This window comes from Grampus griseus (assembly GCF_964374135.1).
Source record: "Grampus griseus genome assembly, chromosome: 7".
In the NCBI taxonomy this organism is placed as follows: domain Eukaryota; kingdom Metazoa; phylum Chordata; class Mammalia; order Artiodactyla; family Delphinidae; genus Grampus; species Grampus griseus.
Window position 1 is genome coordinate 39,034,677 of NC_139001.1, and position 13,436 is coordinate 39,048,112.

Here is a 13,436-nt window from a genome sequence, read left to right on the forward strand (position 1 = left end):
TAAAATATAAACAGACCAATCACAAGCACTGAAATTGAAACTGGGATTAAAAATCTTCCAGCAAACAAAAGCCCAGGATCAGATGGCTTCACAGGTGAATTCTATCAAACATTTAGAGAAGAGCTAACACCCATCCTTCTCAAACTCTTCCAAAATATAGCAGAGGGAAGAACACTCCCAAACTCATTCTACCAGGCCACCATCACCCTGATACCAAAACCAGAAAAACTGTCACAACAAGAGAAAACTGCAGACTAATATCACTGATGAACATAGATGCAAAAATCCTCAACAAAATACTAGGAAACAGAATCCAGCAGCACATTAAAAGCATCATGCACCATGATCAAGTTGCGTTTATCCCAGGATTGCAAGGATTCTTCAATATACCCAAATCAATCAATGTGATAATCCATATTAACAAGCTGAAGGAGAAAAACCATATGATCATCTCAATAGATGCAGAAAAAGCTTTCGACAGAATTCAACACTGACTTATGATAAAAACTCTCCAGAAAGTAGGCATAGAGGGAACTTACCTCAACATAATAAAGGCCATATACAACAAACCCAGAGCCAACATTGTTCTCAATGGTGAAAAACTGAAACCATTTCCACTAAGATCAGGAACAAGACAAGGTTGCCCACTCTCACCACTCTTATTCAACATAGTTTTGGAAGTTTTATCCACAGCAGTTAGAGAAGAAAAAGAAATGAAAGGAATCCAAATAAGAAAAGAAGAAGTAATAATGTCACTGTTTGCAGATGACATGATACTATACAAAGAGAATCCTAAAGATGCTACCAGAAAACTACTAGAGATAATCAATGAATTTGGGAAAGTATTAGAATACAGAATTAATGTGCAGAAATCTCTTGCATTCTTATACACTAATAATGAACAATCTGAAAGAGAAATTAAGGAAACACTCCCGTTTACCATTGCAACAGAAAGAATAAAATACCTAGGAATAAACCTACCTAAGGAGACAGAAGACCTGTATGCAGAAAACTATAAGACACTGATGTAAGAAATTAAAGATGATACAAACAGATGAAGAGATATACCATGTTCTTGGATGGGAAGAATCAACATTGTGAAAATGACTCTACTATGCAAAGCAATCTACAGATTCAGTGCAATCCCTATCAAGCTACCAATGGCATTTTTCACAGAACTAGAGCAAAAAATTTCACAATTTGTATGGAAACACAAAAGACCCCAAATAGCCAAAACAATCTTGAGAAAGAAAAACAGAGCTGGAGGAATCAGGCTCCCTCACTTCAGACTATACTACAAAGCTGCAGTAATCGAGACAGTATGGTACTGGCACAAAAACAGACATTTAGATCAATGGAACAGGATAGAAAGCCCAGAGAGAAACCCATGCACATATGGGCACCTTATCTTTGACAAGGGAGGCAAGAATATACAATGGAAAAATGACAGTCTCTTCAATAAGTGGTGCTGGGAAAACTGGACAGCTACATGTATAAGGATGAAATTAGAACACTCCCTAACACCCTACACAAAAATAAACTCAAAATGGATTTGAAACCTAAATGTAAGACCAGACACTATAAAACTCTTAGAGGAAAACATAGGAAGAACACTCTTTGACATAAATCACAGCAAGATCTTTTTTGATCCACCTCCTAGAGTAATGGAAATAAAAACAAAAATAAACAAATGGGACCTAATGAAACTTAAAAGCTTTTGCACAACAAAGGAAACCATAAACAAGACAAAAAGACAACCTTCAGAATGGGAGAAAATATTTGCAAATGAATCAGTGGACAAAGGATTAATCTCCAAAATATAGAAACAGCTCATGCAGCTCAATATTAAAAAAACAAGTAACCCAACCTAAATATGGGCAGAAGACCTACATAGACATTTCTCCAAAGAGGACATACAGATGGCCAAGAAGCACATGAAAAGCTGCTCAATATGACTAATTATTAGAGAAATGCAAATCAAAACTACAATGAGGTACCACCTCACACCAGTTAGAATGGGCATCATCAGAAAATCTACAAACAACAAATGCTGGAGAGGGTGTGGAAAAAAGGGAACCCTCTTGCACTGTTGGTGGGAATGTAAATTGATACCGGCACTATGGAGAACAGTATGGAAGTTCCTTAAAAAATAAAAATAGAATTACCCTATGATCCAGCAATCCTACTACTGGGCATATACCCAGAGAAAACCATAATTCAAAAAGACACATGCACCCCAATGTTCATTGCAGCACTGTTTACAGTAGCCAGGTCATGGAAGCAACCTAAATGCCCATCGACAGATGAATGGATAAAGAAGATGTGGTACATATATACAGTGGAATATTACTCAGCCATTATAAGAAACGAAATTGTGTTATCTGTAGTGAGGTGGATGGACCTAGAGACTGTCATACAGAGTGAAGTATGTCAGAAAGAGAAAAACAAATACCATATGCTAACACATATATGGAATCTAAAAAAAAAAAGGTTCTGAAGGACCTAGGTGCAGGACAGGAATAAAGACACAGACGTAGAGAATGAACTTGAGGACACGGGGAGGGGGAAGGATAAGATGGGACGAAGTGAGAGAGTGGCATTGACATATATACACTACCAAATGTAAAACAGATAGCTAATGGGAAGCAGCCACATAGCACAAGGAGATCAGCTCAGTGCTTTGTGACCATCTAGAGCGGTGGGATAGGGGAAGTGGGAGGGAGACGCAAGAGGAAGGAGATATGGGGATATATGTATATGTATAGCAGATTCACTTTGTTATACAGCAGCAACTAACACAACATTGTAAAACAATTTTACTCTGATAAAGATGTTAAAAAATATATAAATAAATAAAACACATTACTGAACAGTCTGGCAGTGTTTCTGTGAAGAGCACTGTTAGTGCCTGCAGAGAGGCCAGAGACCATGAGGGCAGGCATCTTCTCCTCAGTATGCATAGAAGAGAGGGCAGGAGCAAAGAAGACTGGGGAGAGTATTTCTGATCTTCTTTTTCCAGGCTAAGTGACCCAGGAAAGAGAGCATCTGAGTAACGTGATCCTTTCAATCCTTCAATAATGTTCTTCCTGTGCCCTGCTGCTCAGCTAGCTGTCAGTGTCACACCCACTAATTGTTAGATAGACTCCAGTGCTTAGAGAGGAAATTGCAGACCTTTATAAAACGATGTCTTACAAATTCCAACACTTACCCTTTAGTGTGTTAGGAAGAGAATCGGCTGCCTGTGGAAAGCAGAAGAGGTAAAGGGTGTGCCAGCTGCTGGCTGCTGGGAAGGGGAGTGGGAACTTACCTCCTCCTGGCTTACCCTACTGAGTGGCAGCTTCCCACTGTTACAGAAAAGGGTCCACAGACCAATAAATGTTAACTTGATTGTCGTATGTTAGCAGACTCTCCGTGGAGTGTGATTACACGGAGACAGCTTGCTAAGGCTAGTCTTACAGGAAAAGGGGCCTAGGCTACAGACATTTGTTTTAAGTCTTTTTTTATATAAATGTTTTCTTTATTCTGACTACCATACATCCTAAATTTGGTGCTCTTTACCTACTTAAGGACCAGCCCGTCATGAGTCAGTGTAATAACAGAAAAACATCAAATTGCAGCTCTGCTTTTATTGCCTGAAGGGGCTTGAGCAATGAATAATGTAAGGATTGGCTCTCAGGGCACAGGTGGGGCGGGCAGAGGTCTGGGACCATTGATGTCCCAGATCCTTTGATGTCTCAGATCCTTTCTTGTCACAGTGGATGACCTCTGGCCCAGTTTAACATGTGAAGTCTCCAGATAATGTATGCTGTTACATTATTTATAAAGAAATAATCATGAGATATCTCCCATTTTACACTTAGCTACACAGTACACATTATATTTTCCAGGAAGCTACATCCTGTAAATACTGAGTCTCCAGGAAGTTAAGTAACTGTCCCAAAGTCACACGGCTGGGAAGTAGTAGAATCAGATTAAAAGTGAGGTCTTTCAGACTGCACAGCCCAACAACTCACCATTCCAGGGCAGTGTTTCTTAGAGTGAAGATGAGCAGCCCTGGGAACCCAACAGCAGGAGGAAAAGTTGCTCTGAAGGTGATCTCCGAGATAACAGGCTCTTCCGTGCTTCCTGAGCATGGCCAGAGCTAGCTTCTGAGTGTGGGTGTGGGTGGCTTGAGCCCAGACAGGCCCACTGTCTTGTGGATTAATGCCTTTGGTCACAGGGAATGAGAATGTGCTAAGGTGGATTCAGATCCTTCACTACTTCAACTCAAATTCACATTTGCTGAAGGGGAACCAAAGCATCATCTGTGTCCTCAGAAGGGCTGCTTCATAAGGATCTAGAAAAGAGAATCCGTTTTTGCTCCCTCTGGCTAATATTTGTTGAACATTTACTATATTCTGGACAAGATGTAAATATTTTCATGTTTCTCATTGTGGGACTGTGAAGGTTATATTGATATTAATGCCCTGTACCACCATGAGACAGTTCAGCCCAAGAAGGATGTGTGTGTTAATTCATTCAGTGGAGGGAACAAAAAACTTGACTTATCACACAAGAGTAATTAATCTGTATGAACACTAAATAGAGTCTCTAGAGTCAGACAGTCTGAATGAAAATTGTTTTCCCTGGCAATTACATGTTTGTTTTACTTATGATACTCTCTAAAACATGTTATATATGAGTTTAGAAACATTGGAAAAGATGAAATCTTAAGATGTTATATATATTTGTCTCATCCGTGGCATATATAGGCTTCTTTAGTGAATATATATATATTCACACATGTATGCACACTTTATTCCAGAGATGCCTTTACATTTTGATGGTGCAGTTAGTTTTAGGGGTTACATTTTAAAGTTGTAAAATAATATTATTGAACTTTTTCCCTTCCATGACTATTTTTGTCCTTTATTCACCGTATGCATGAACCAGACGCCAGACAGGAAATGGTTAGTTTTTGATGGGCCAGTAGATGCAGTATGGATTGAGAATATGAACACTGTGCTGGATGACAACAAAAAACTATGTCTGATGAGCGGGGAGATTATCCAAATGTCACCACAAATGAATCTTATTTTTGAACCAATGGATTTAGAAGTTGCTTCTCCTGCCACTGTAAGTTCTCAGTTTTCACATCTGCTTATAAATTTGAAATGTTATAAATGCGTTTATTGCTTAGTAACTTTGACTCTAGATGAAAAGTATTTATAGAATTCATTTTAAGCCATCTGTGATTCTCCAAGAGCAGCCGTGTCTGTCGACATACCTTGACAAATATTAAGTGTCAGGCATATTTTCCTCTTTGCCTAGGACCATTTGGTAAAGTCGTACACAAAAATTAAATCAGGAAATTATCTAAAAGTATGCTATTTTTTCCCCAAGAGTTTTCTGAAGGTTGTAAGAAATAGATGTATCAAGTCATATTTCTTTTATAAGCAGTTCCTTGGAGGTAAACAATGATTGTTTTTCCAGGTTTCCAGATGTGGGATGATTTACATGGAGCCTCATATGCTGGGCTGGAGACCGCTGATGTTGTCTTGGATAAATCTTTTACCTCCTGTGATCAGTATTATTCAGAAGGAATTTATAATAGGCTTATTTGACAGAATGGTTCCTGTTTCTGTTGAATTTATTAGAAAGCATACAAAGGTAAGAGGGATGAAAGTTTTAATATTTAAAAAATAAATGGAAAATCCAAATTAGCCATATATATACATTTTAATGTCTACTTTTATTGCCAACTACCAGATATTAAAATAAGTTCTTAACTAGTTTGACTAAAAATGCTTTTCTTATTAAAGTTTAAAATTTTTAATTAACATAATTCTCCAAAAAATATTTTAAATGAAGCATCCTGTGGTTTGAGAAAAACGTGTGGATCTTTTCTCTCTTAAGAAACAAACTCAAAGTCCCACCTAATCACACCTGGGTGAAAATATTCTAAATAGTTCTCTCTCTGGGACTTCCCTGGTGGCGCAGTGGTTGAGAGTCCGCCTGCCAATGCAGGGGACACGGGTTCGTGTCCCGGTCCGGGAAGATCCCACATGCCGCAGAGCGGCTGGGCCCGTGATCCATGGCCGCTGAGCCTGCGCGTCCGGAGCAAGTTTTCATTTTGAAATTTTTCTTTATTTTCCAATGCTTTTAGAATAAATATATATTATTTTATAATTAGAAAAAGGACAAGTGAAAAAAGTAATCTCGTTTATGACTTCCAAAGAACTCGATAGTGGGTCACATGGAGAAACACATATTACTGCTTTTTAGACATACTAAATGAGGAATCAGCTATATTTAGCATGAGTGCATCTAATTGTTTAGGGATTACTGTGGATAGCTAATAAAACTGTGATTCGGAAAGGGAAGCCAGCCTGTGGTAGAAGAATTGAAAGAGGTCCTAAAGCAAACAAATCCATTTTTCTCTCTTTTAGTACACCCTGGGGATGAGATGGGGGAAAGGTAGAAGGGAGAAGTGACAGCGTGAATTTCCGGAAGCATGGATGTCTCCTGCCTCTGAGAGTTGATGGAGTTCCCATGAGACTCTTAAACACCCTCCAGCTGGGAACTGTAGGGAAAGATGCTTAATTTCTGCTTTGGGAGATGTGGACCAAAGGTCTTTTAGGATGACTTTGCTCCGGATCAAATATAGGGAAACAGGGTTGGGATTTCTCCTGCTGTTGGAAATATAATAGAAAAGCTTGAGGCAGGTATTTAGCTCAGTGTTCATATTTGGAAAGTAGAATTTAAAACCACGGTAATGAAGATTACTTAAAGGCAAATCCAGAGAAAAAAGAGCAAAGGCTGTAATCCTGGGTATACCAGCAACTTAGAGAGAGGGAATGGGGAGAAGGTTTTGAGTAGTAAGTAGCCAGTGTTATCAGAAATTACTGAGAGTCAGGTGAAGGAAGGAAAGCATTGGCATGTGTCCCTCGGAAGTGGCAGTAGAGATCTTGAGGGAGCTCTGGCCCCAGCACTTTGAGGGAAGAGGCAAGAGTACTTCAGGGCGGTTGGTTAGGAATGTGGGTGATACTGACTTGATGGTGAGTGTAGGCTGCTCTTTCAGGAAACTTGGCTGTAACGGAATATGTTGTACATATGAAGTAATCATGTTTCAAAATCAATTAAATATGCATCAATTGAGATAAAATAAGCTATAGGTTTTTTTTTTCTCCTGGCATTGTCACAGAAGGTAGGTGTTACAAATAAATGGATTTTCCATATAACTGGAACTGCTCTTTTCAATACCAAATAGGGGGAAAAATTTTTTTTAATTGAGGTATAATTGACATACAGTATATTAGTTTCAGGTGTACAATATAATGATTTGTATATTTTGTGAAATGATCACCACAGAAAGTCTAGTTAATATCTGTCATACGTAGAATTTTGTTCTTGTAATGAGAATTTTTAAAAAATCACTTTTAATATAAACTTCCTGAAAGGTACTTACGCACTTTTGTCCTTTCTTGAAGAAATTATGAATGCCTGTAGAGCACAGATCTGTGTATGCTGAGGCGGGTAGGAGAGGGATAGATTGGGAATTTGGGATTAGCAGATGCAAACTATCATATATATGTATAACTAAATCACTTTGCTGTACACCAGAAACTAACACAACATTGTGAATCAACTATACTTCAATAAAATAAATTTTAAAACAATTATGAATTCCTGTTATTTACTAAGTAGTAATACGCGTCTGTCTTATTTGTAGTAGTTAACTGTTTGCATTTTAGGGTTGCAGCCATAACACTTAGTCCCTGTCCTTAATCAGACACTCAGTTGTTGCTTACTGCCTGCTTCTACTGGGACAGTGGCCAAATATCAAGTCACCTGCTTCTAATCTTCAGAGAGTCCATTTCAGAGTTAATTCTTACATGTTAACCATGAAGCAATACAACTCTAAAGGCTGGAAGAGAGCTTGGAGGGAAGAAGACAAATGTTTATTGAGAACTTGCTGTATGCTGCATGGTTATAGGAACTGTAACATTATTTATTTTATAAATTCTCATGGTGAGACCCAGAGAAATAAAGTGCACAGTATTTACAGCACTCCAGAAACATTTTATGCTCTTCAAGACTTAAAAATATATTTCATGAGTTTACTCCGAGTACTGCTGTAGCTTATAAAGATATTCTAAAATGGGCTTTATTTATGGAACATGTTAGATAAGCAAATTAATTTCCTGCTCTGAAAGATTTTTTTTTTTTTAGTGTTTTGGTTTATGAAATTGGTATAACATAGAATCTATGTTTGTGATTAAATTAACTAAACTTGTAACTGAGTTTTTTCAATTTGAGAATCAGTATAAGAGTGATTAAAGAGCACACGCCACCTGGATGGGACATCCATTGCTGCCTCACTCTAGGGAACTAATATGTACCTCAGTTTTCCCTCCTATAAAATTAGAATTGTAACAGTAGTACCTTTTCATAGATACTTTGGCTGTTAGAACTAAATGAGTTCAATAAAAATTAGTTGATACTATTTCAGTTAGTGCCTCATTTAACTTGTTTCACAGACTTTTTTTCTCTGATTTTTCAGGAATTATCTCCTACTTCAGATACAAACTTAGTCCGATCCCTAATGAATCTGATAGACTGTTTTATGAGTGACTTTGCTGATGAAGTCAAAGTAGGAGAGAGAAATGATCGAGAAACTTACTCTTTACTTGAGGTAGGTCCATTTCTCTTTGAGTCTTGCAATAGAAAGACATCCACTGCTTTCCCCAATGCTTCCTAATTAATTAACCTCATTTTTCCCGGAACTGGAGTCTGGACAATGGGTGGTAGCTGAACAGTGAGGAAAAAGTCAGGTTCCAAATGCCAGGTGCTGGTAGGAAAGCTCCTTGACCGGCAGTTCTGTTGGATCAAGAAGTTTGGGTGGAGCCCGATGATTCCCACAGATCTGCTACTGATTACCTTGGGTCAGTTGGCCTGTCTCAAAGATGATCAATCCTCAAAATGTCAATGACCATTGACAACAGGATTCACCTCCCCTTCAACCTCCAAATTATAATTCATTGCTTTTTCTCCTTACTTTTCCGCCTTTTTCATGAGATATAAATGTTTAAAATATATATATGTATTGAGTATAAGTATATATTTGAAATGAGGAAAGCAAGAAAATATATAATCTATAAACATTTTAAATATAGGAATAAAATTATCAACAGACCTTGAATCTTCTTTAATAAAAAAATTATGTATTGGCTAATGGTAGCACTTCTAATGTAGTCAGTTACTTTTTCCATATGTTTTATGAAATAAATTTTTAGTTTCATTTAAAACAGTTTCCAGAGAAAGACAGTCTGTAAGCTGTGAGTAGGTGCATAGTGTGAAGCCAGAGTTCACAACTTTTATGAGCATAGTCAAGACTGTTTTAACATTAAAACATGTATGTGTTTTAATGGCATTAAAAAGGGGATTTGATTTTAAAACTATCAAACAGGCTTTCTCATTTGAGTGGTGTGTCTTATTGTCTCCCCTGTTCCCTCTGCCTGAGTCTGGTAAGAAAGCTTGCAGGTTAGCAGTTCTAATTATACAATCAATGCTCAGGTAATTATTACAACAGGTAAATAAAAGTATTTGAATTTGTTCTACTTTTTTAAAAACACTGCATCAGAATTTAAATTTAATAAATATATATAGTGGGTTGATTATTCTTTATTAAAATATGCTTTTGTACTTTAATAAAAAGTTATCTCAATGTTCTTTTTAATATCAAAGTTCAGCCATATATTTAAATTATCACCTGATTTACCAGACTAATCATTCTAAGGTTTTACTATGCCTAGAATTTATACTTTGCATTGTCTTATCTTCTCTGATAGTAAGACTTTATAAGACATGTAATTTGATAGAAAAAAACTAATTATTACAAAATCCTGAGATAACCTACTACCATATATCAGTTTATTCATTTCCTTTCAAAGATATTAATCTGGCTGATATGATTTAAGCTTCAAGAATAGATTAAAGTTATTCTTTAATGCACTCTTATCTTCTCATCTCTCCAATTCAGGGCATTTTTCTGTTTTCATTGATCTGGTCCATTGGTGCTTCTTGTAAAGATGATGATCGGTTGAAATTTAATAAGATTCTTCGAGAACTAATGGAAGGCCCGATTTCAGAAATAACTCGAAATAGGTTTAAATTACTGAGTGGTACTGAGCAAACATCTTCAAAAACACTAACCGTTCCATTTCCTGAAAAAGGAACAATTTATGATTATCAGTTTGTCACTGAGGTAAGAGTTCTGAAGCAAGAGTTGTAACTGCCAACCAGGCAGAGTCTCCTTGGAGACACACAGCATATAAAGGCTCTGTGGCCACCTTGTCACCACTGTTTACCTTAGGAGACAGCATGGAGTAGAGGAAGGCACGCTGGTTGTGAAGTCAGGCACACCTGGGTCTGCCATATAGCCTTGGACTAGTTCTTTAATCTCCCTGAACCTTGTTTTTCTCATTGATAAAATGAGACAAATAATAATACTTGTTGGGCCAGTTGTACTCATTGCAAAAAATCACACATTAGGACATCCAGTCCAGCACCAGGCGAGTACTGCTCAACGACACACCTCTGGGAGGTTCATGGTGCATGTTAGCACATCACAGGCTAAGAGGTCCTGCAGGACCGCCGCTGGGTGTTTAGGAATTCAGCCCTTCCCAAACAGATTGGACAATACAACCTGGGTGGTGTTTGTTCACTTGTTTGTTTTTGTGTAACAGCTCCCATAAGTACTGTAAATAAGGACAAAGTTTTGGTATACATATTATTTAAATATATGCAGATTTAAGTGAGGTTGGGATCACACCATATCCTCACTGGGTAGTTGTATATCCTCCTTCCTCCTTTAATAAAGAAAACAACTCTCTGTCTCACTGATATTTCTTTAATAAACTTATTTTTCTAAAACCTCCCTATAATCTACCATTTGGATGGACCATGATCCATTGCATTTCGTAGTCTTGGACATTGAAGTGTTTTTGTTGTTTTAGTTTTAATGCTTTTGTGAATATTCTTGTGCACAAGTCATTGCGTACATATCTGATTATTTCTTTAAGATAGGTTCCTAGAAAAGGAACTACTGTATCATTTTTTAAATTTTTATGGCTCTTGACAATGTATTGCCAACCTCACCTCAGAAGAGACTCTTCACCCTGCCAGCCACAAGATACCTTTATATCTTTGCTAATTTTACTTCAAATGACTAACCATACGCTGCATTTTCAGAGCACTTTGCAGTTTATTAAGCTTTTCCACAATCGCTTCTATTTCGTTTCCCAGCATCTCAGTGAAATGGTAAAGGTAGGATTATTTTTCAAATTTTACCATTGAGGGAACTGAGTGAGGCTCAGAGATATTTTGTGATTTTTCCCAGGATCACACAATCTCTAAATGACTCTCTGTTCTAGGTTTTGTGATTCTTAATTTTTCCTTCCCCACAGGTGGCAAAATATCCATGTTAGAAAAGATTATCAAGAGTATCGAAAGAGCATTATTTCTTCATCAGTTTTAGAAAGTTCTAGGAATTTCTTTGCAATACTATTTTTAGACTGATGTAAATTCAGCCTCCTCAAATTCTCTGCTATGTGCACAGCACTGCCAGAAGATACAAAAATGAATAAAGCACAGTGCTGCCCTCTGTGAGTTCCTAACCTCTTCAGAAGAGTGTCATGTATACTGTAGGACAGAAGAGTCTTATATGTCAAGGTCCAGGGACACAGGGCATTTTTGTAACCGTAGGCCCATCAGTGAGGCTGGGTTTTGGGGAACATGAAGAAGGTGTGAAGGAAGAATGGGTCTAAATTCTAATATGCTTTGAAAGGCCAGGAGCTTAAATTGGATTTTGTAAGAAAGGAGAGGCCAGTGGTGTTTGTCTAAGGAGAGAGAGTTAACGTGATATTTTTGAAAAATTTTTTTATAGACACTGCCTTAGCAAATTAAAATTTTAGTTCATAAGCTAATTGGATGAAAAGATACAGTGTAATGTTAATTCATAGTAATAATCTCATATTAAGAAATCTCGTCTGTTCTGGATATCTGTTGCACACCAACATGAATATAGTTGACACTACTGAGCTATACACTTAAAAATGGTTGAAGGTAAATGTTAGGTGTTTTTTACTACAATTAAAAAAAGACACTACTATAAATAAAATAGATAACTGTTAAGGACCTACTGTATAGCACAGGAAACTCTACTCAATACTCTGTAATGACCTATATGGGGAAAAAAATCTAAGAAAGAGTGGATATATGTATATATATAACTGACTCACTTTACTGTACAGCAGAAACTAACACAAAGTCAAAATCAACTCTACCCCAATAAAAATTTTTGTAAGAAAGAAAGAGAAATCTTGTTTGAAATAATAAGCTGATGTTGTAAGTACCATTATAAAAGTCAAACAGTATGCAGCTGATGTTCTATGTAGAAAATTTTTCTATGTGAACAGTTTCTGTGTGAACAGGTATTGAATAAAATTCTTTACTCTTTAACACGTTGATTAGACCAGTTTACTCAATGCCATTAAAGAATCTAACAATTGGCCGAAATAACTGATCTTTGGGTTGACATAATCAGTGGTTTCAGGACATCAAAAGTATCACAACATTGCCATTTCATTTTTATTCATAAAAAGCCCAATTTCTCCTTAATTTAACATAAAATTTAACTTAAAAAAATTAGAGTGAAGAGTTTTAAAGGATAAAAACAAGTGCATAAATATCAAGGATTGTTGTCTTGATCTTTCATCTTTTTTGCAATGGCACAGGAGTGCCATCTAAAAGTATTTTACAACATGACATTCACTATTTGGTTATTTATTGTAAACAGGGAATAGGAAAATGGGAACCATGGGTAAAGAAGTTGGCAGAAGCTCCTCCAATTCCTAAGGATGTGATGTTTAATGAAATCATTGTACCAACTCTGGACACAGTTCGATGCTCTGCACTAATGAAATTGTTGACCACCCATCAAAAGCCTTCAATGTTTGTAGGACCAACAGGAACTGGAAAGAGTGTTTACATTATTGTAAGTATTGTAGAAATCTACATGTTAAAATGTGCATGATAGTCCTAAGAAAATTATTTTTTAAACTACCTGAACTGGTAGGCAATGTTTTTTAAATACTTACGTATTTCAATGTTGCAGCCACAGAGAATTTTTGAGTAATTGCCTATTTATTTTTGAAAGTTGTTTAAAGATATTATGCTACTTTATATCACTAAATTATTGTCCATTTTAAAGTTATTTTAGTGAAAATAGCTTATACAGGATGAAGAATTTTATCTCCCTTAAAAAGGGTGTTTTGGTTGATATTTAATTTTTTAAAGTATCAAATATGTAAACAATTACTACATGGTAATAAGACTGATTTTCTTTAATGATTTCTGGAATCACACCTATTGTGTGGTAGGTAAGAAAATGCTAG

The 13,436-nt window shown here is 36.6% G+C and overlaps 1 protein-coding gene across 1 annotated transcript in view; it reads left to right on the forward strand.

Annotated features, from left to right (window-relative positions):
- Window positions 1–13,436, forward strand: part of DNAH7 (dynein axonemal heavy chain 7) — a gene marked incomplete at both ends in the record, with an annotated part of 244,845 nt that overhangs the window by 120,605 nt on the left and 110,804 nt on the right. Inside the window, 5 exons of the mRNA XM_082658909.1 lie at window positions 4,933–5,115; window positions 5,473–5,649; window positions 8,543–8,674; window positions 10,022–10,246; window positions 12,839–13,036. Coding sequence (XP_082515035.1) covers window positions 4,933–5,115; window positions 5,473–5,649; window positions 8,543–8,674; window positions 10,022–10,246; window positions 12,839–13,036 — 915 coding nt within the window. The remainder of the gene's footprint in view (window positions 1–4,932; window positions 5,116–5,472; window positions 5,650–8,542; window positions 8,675–10,021; window positions 10,247–12,838; window positions 13,037–13,436) is intronic.